Source organism: Brachyistius frenatus, unplaced genomic scaffold (assembly GCF_029030835.1).
Source record: "Brachyistius frenatus isolate BFR_SWC_R1_liver_20210118 unplaced genomic scaffold, ASM2903083v1 Contig_162, whole genome shotgun sequence".
NCBI lineage: Eukaryota > Metazoa > Chordata > Actinopteri > Embiotocidae > Brachyistius > Brachyistius frenatus.
In genome coordinates this window covers 717,020-721,336 of record NW_027210761.1, presented here as the reverse complement: position 1 = coordinate 721,336, position 4,317 = coordinate 717,020, and the positions used below count along the sequence as shown (strand labels likewise).

Sequence of the window (4,317 nt, the reverse complement as noted above, 5' to 3'; positions counted from 1 at the left end):
TAGCTACATGATCCTAAAGTGTCTTCCTGTTTACAATTAGAATTTGCAGATTTGTTTTCTAATCAAGTTACTCTTGACTGAAGTCTTTCGCAGCCAAGACATATTTTCATAACTTCAGTTAATCAGTAGTTTTAGGAAGAACTTATGACACTACCCAAATTTACTCAGGGATTTCAAATAGTTGGTGCAACGCATCGGATTTGTGAATTACTGTGATGCCTACTGTTTAATGACTAAATTTGTACCCTGTTTGTTGCATAAAGACTCTCAAATATGAAGCAACTTTGACTTGAAAACAAATTGTCAAGTTGGCATTAAAAAACTCAATTGTTGACCTTGGAGACAACAAGGAAAATAACATTCCAGCACAATAAGATGAAATTATATCAACTACAACTAAAAACCTTGAGGTGAGATTTGAGGAGCTATAAAGGAGAAAAATTACTACTTTATGATGGTAAAAAAAAAAAAAATCCTTATTTTATTTCCGGGGGAGACACTGTGTTGGCTCTAATTCTGGCATACATACAGTAGATGAAGTGATGTCAAAATCGCACATTTCCAGCATGCTCACGGAGAAATCTCAAAGTAGGTATGTCAACTGGATGAAACCCAAACAAGCGCTGGAAAAACCTGCACAGACGGTATAGCCTCAATCAGCCTGAGTGCTTTGCGGGTTGTGTTTTGATTTGGGAGGCTGACGTTCATGTTTTCACAACTGTGAAAACCGACTCTCTTACTATGCTGTACCACTCGCTCCAAATCCCACGCAGTTAATGCAACAAGCTCCCAGCTGTTCTCATGATGGCTGTGGAGAAAAGTCGATCTGGGGAATTGGAAGAAATCACCATCTGCAGCAGATGAGTCAAGTTGAGGAAAAAAAAAAAAAAAAAAAAGTGGGGGACTCTCAACTCTTTATCACTAAATTATGCATCTGAGAAATTCGTTTTTTTTTCTTCATACAAACAAACAAAATCATCAGACACCTGTGAAACTACCCCTCTATGTCACCTGTGATATAACGAGGACAGATTTGCATTAGAAATCAACTTAATATTTCATTGAGGTCGGCTAATTCCACCTATCTAATTGCATTAATGAGGTAAGAGAGAGAGCGAAGGTCGTGTGGAGGATGATCCAGTCATAAACATTTCCAATTACAGAGGCTGCACCGCTTTCTGCACACCGTGAGCAGCCGATTAAACTGTGTATTCACAGCAATCCATTACTTCCTTCCCCTGCAATGCAATGTAACATTTCATTCTCACATTGCAGCTGGACTGGTTTAATTTTTGATGAGCGGGTGAAGTGGGCTTGATTGAGATGGCTGTTAAAATATTTTTTGGGGTTTTTTTTTTTTTTTTTTCACTGGTTCACAGGCCTCCCATGAGCAATTAACTAACACCAATTACCAAGAGAGCTTTCCCCCCATGGGTTTGTTGATTCTCTCTCCGTCTCTCTCTCTCTCTCTCTCTGAATGCTTTTGAACATCTGCAGTCAAAACCCCCCAGTGTATGTTGCGTCTCTGACATCGGTGCTCAACCACAAAATCTAATTACGCCTCCTGTGGTATCACTATTTGTGTTTCAACAAATCTGAGCAAACACGAGCGTCACCTCATCATGTCACGGCTCTATGTAACAGAATTTCTTTGGAGTTCGGCCTTGATTCATGCAATTGTTATTTTTTTGCAAACTAGATCTGCACCGCTTTGTTAGCGCGCTGTTGTTTCTGACAAAGGTGGAAATTGAAGGCAACGAATCGTTACAACGGTTCAGGCCTTTCAGCAAACAAGTCTGCACGGGCATTTGAGCAGGAATCCCGCTGAAGGAGCAGCATTATTAGAAGCAGTGGTAAACAAAAAGGTGGGCCAGAGATCTTCATCAGGAAAACCACCAACCACAGATGTAAACAAAATATATATTTCAGGAAAGAAGAGTTCATGTTTTATCCTCTAAAAAATAATGTTTGTGAGTACTTTTTTTTTTTTTTTTTTACAGCTCATCACTGTGTATGCATACTTTTAACTTAAAGAACCGATTCACATTTGTTCAGATCTGTTTTAACACATTACTAGTATGCACTAGAAGATGTAATGGGTGCTGTAATTGTTGCTTTTGCATTAAGGTATTTATTCCTGATCTGAGTTCAGTCTGAGACGTGGTGGATAAAATCCACCCTCCTCTCCGTGTCTAAATAATGCACATTAATATCAGGCTCCAGCAGGTGTGAGTTTATTACAAAGACTTTGGAAAACTTCTGCTTGGTTTGTGTATAAGGTCACATTCAGAGCAACAGCAGCCCTGCATTTAAAAAAAAAATTAACACAGCCTCCCCATTTATTTGAATGAGTAAGCTTTGGCTCAGCATCGTCTGGCAAGATGCTCCTCTGAATCAAATACATGCAAGCTCACACTCCTGGAGGTTACTTTGTAACGTTAACGCTCTATTTGGACAGCTTCCTTCTCAATCATCATGACAAAAGATAAACCATAATAACTCCCCAGAGTCAACTAGTCATAGTTGCCAGTCAGAGTGTTATCACCCTCTGTATAGTGTTTGGGAATCTGAAAAGCCCTTAAACTAGATCCGTTACACTCTCTGAACCTTCAGGCTTCATGATACGTGTGTGTACGTTTCAAAACGTGTAACTTTCCCGACTAGTCGGCCCAAAGCGTGGCTATCTTGTGTTTTGCTGTAGTGGCCCGGCGTGTCTATTTCACGCTTTGCCGTGATACTCGGTTGAACTGGGGTTAGATGAGAAAGAGGCAATTACAGCAGCCCAAAACTCTTACATGTGAGAGAATTGTAATGCAAACCACTTGAGAAAATGTGTCTGTCCTTTAAAAAGAGGTCTATATCAACCAAAGTAGTAACAGCTGTTTGAAATTAAAAAGAAGGCATTAAACCCGCCGATTAAAGGACAGCACTGGCAGGATTTTCTAAGCACCTTCAGAGTCTTTTCCGCTTGTCCTGTCCATAAATTCAGCTGAGCACCTCTAAATCCTCATCAGCGGCTGACAAATGAGAGCAGGATTCCAGAGTCGGGCTGGAGCCTGCTCTCAAATTGATCGAGCCGTACAACTTTGCTGCGTGTTTGGAATAGGCGAAGGCTTTCCTCCTCATCATCTCCCCTTTCCACATGGAGATCATGAGCAGCGTGGAGAGCAGCACGCCCCCGAGGGTGAGCAGACACAGTCCCGCTATGACACACCGGTCCAGATGGGCACCCACTCTGGCTTTCTCCTTCTCCAGACGCTCCATCTCCCGGGCGGACACGCTGTCCGGGTCTACGCGGACGTCCCTGGGGACCGTGTAAGATATGGCGACCAAAGAGATGCCAGTCACCAGACAAGTCACGGCGATGATGAAGCCGTAATCCACAGATTTCCCCGAGCCCTCCGAGGAGAGGTCGTCATCGGACAGCAAGTAAAGTTCCGTGATGTCCTCTTCCTCCATCACCTCCTCCTCTTCCTCCTCCTCCTCCTCCTCCTCCTCGTACAGTTCACTTGAGGAGCTCTGACTCAGTGAGCAGGCTTGTGGACCGGTCCCTATCAGCTGGACATCATCCCCATCTTCATCGTGCTGGTGTTTGTGGCTGAAAGAGGTTTCGGTGTCCTCCTCCGGCCGCGGCGCTCTCCGGGTCTCTGTCCATGGTGCTGAACCGTCTCCTCCGCCGGGATCGAGCGACTTTACCTCGGCGATACTTGGTTTGTTTAAAGCCGAGGAGGCGTCTCTCGGATCGGGTTGATCAAAGTAAAACAGTTCGAGATCAGCCATTTGAGCACGGGTTTCCCGTTTTGTCAAGCCCATGCGTCCGTTTCTGTCCGTGAAAACACGCAGAAAAGAAAACAATAAGATGTTTAAACTCACTGAAACGCAGCAACAACTTTCATCCGTTGCATTTTTTTTATGCTTTAAGCCTAAAGAGGCTTCTCTCTCCTGCCGGCATCACACGTAGCTTAAACTCTTAAATAAATTCGTGACAAAATAAAACACCCAAATTAATGAGAATGAAATATTTCCTCTGATCAGTAACACTTTTTTTTTTTTTTTTTTTTTTTTTTTTCTGGCTCCTTCAAGCTCTCACGTCGTTTTTCCGAAAACACTTAGTAACCATGCGACACGCTAATAAATCTGATTCCACCTAATGTGTTCCAATAATAGGCTATTAAGAAACAACATGCGGTTCGCTGAGTACCTCTCTCTCCGTCTGTGGCCGCTCGCATCCCCGACTGATTCTGTTCCTTGGTCAATTAGAGGGAAAGGTTGAGCAGACCCCTCCCACAGACTGGGCTCCGGCAGACCGCCTTATAG

At 43.3% G+C, this 4,317-nt stretch overlaps 1 protein-coding gene across 1 annotated transcript; it reads right to left on the bottom strand.

Moving 5' to 3' along the window:
* Positions 1 to 1,908: 1,908 nt before the first annotated feature.
* On the bottom strand, positions 1,909 to 4,317 carry LOC138631669 (transmembrane protein 74). Its single transcript, XM_069716760.1, has 2 exons — positions 4,202 to 4,317; positions 1,909 to 3,823 (listed from the first exon to the last, which is right to left on the bottom strand). Exon 2 carries the CDS (start codon positions 3,811 to 3,813, stop codon positions 2,986 to 2,988), a length of 828 nt encoding a protein of 275 aa, XP_069572861.1. The 5' UTR covers positions 3,814 to 3,823; positions 4,202 to 4,317; the 3' UTR covers positions 1,909 to 2,985.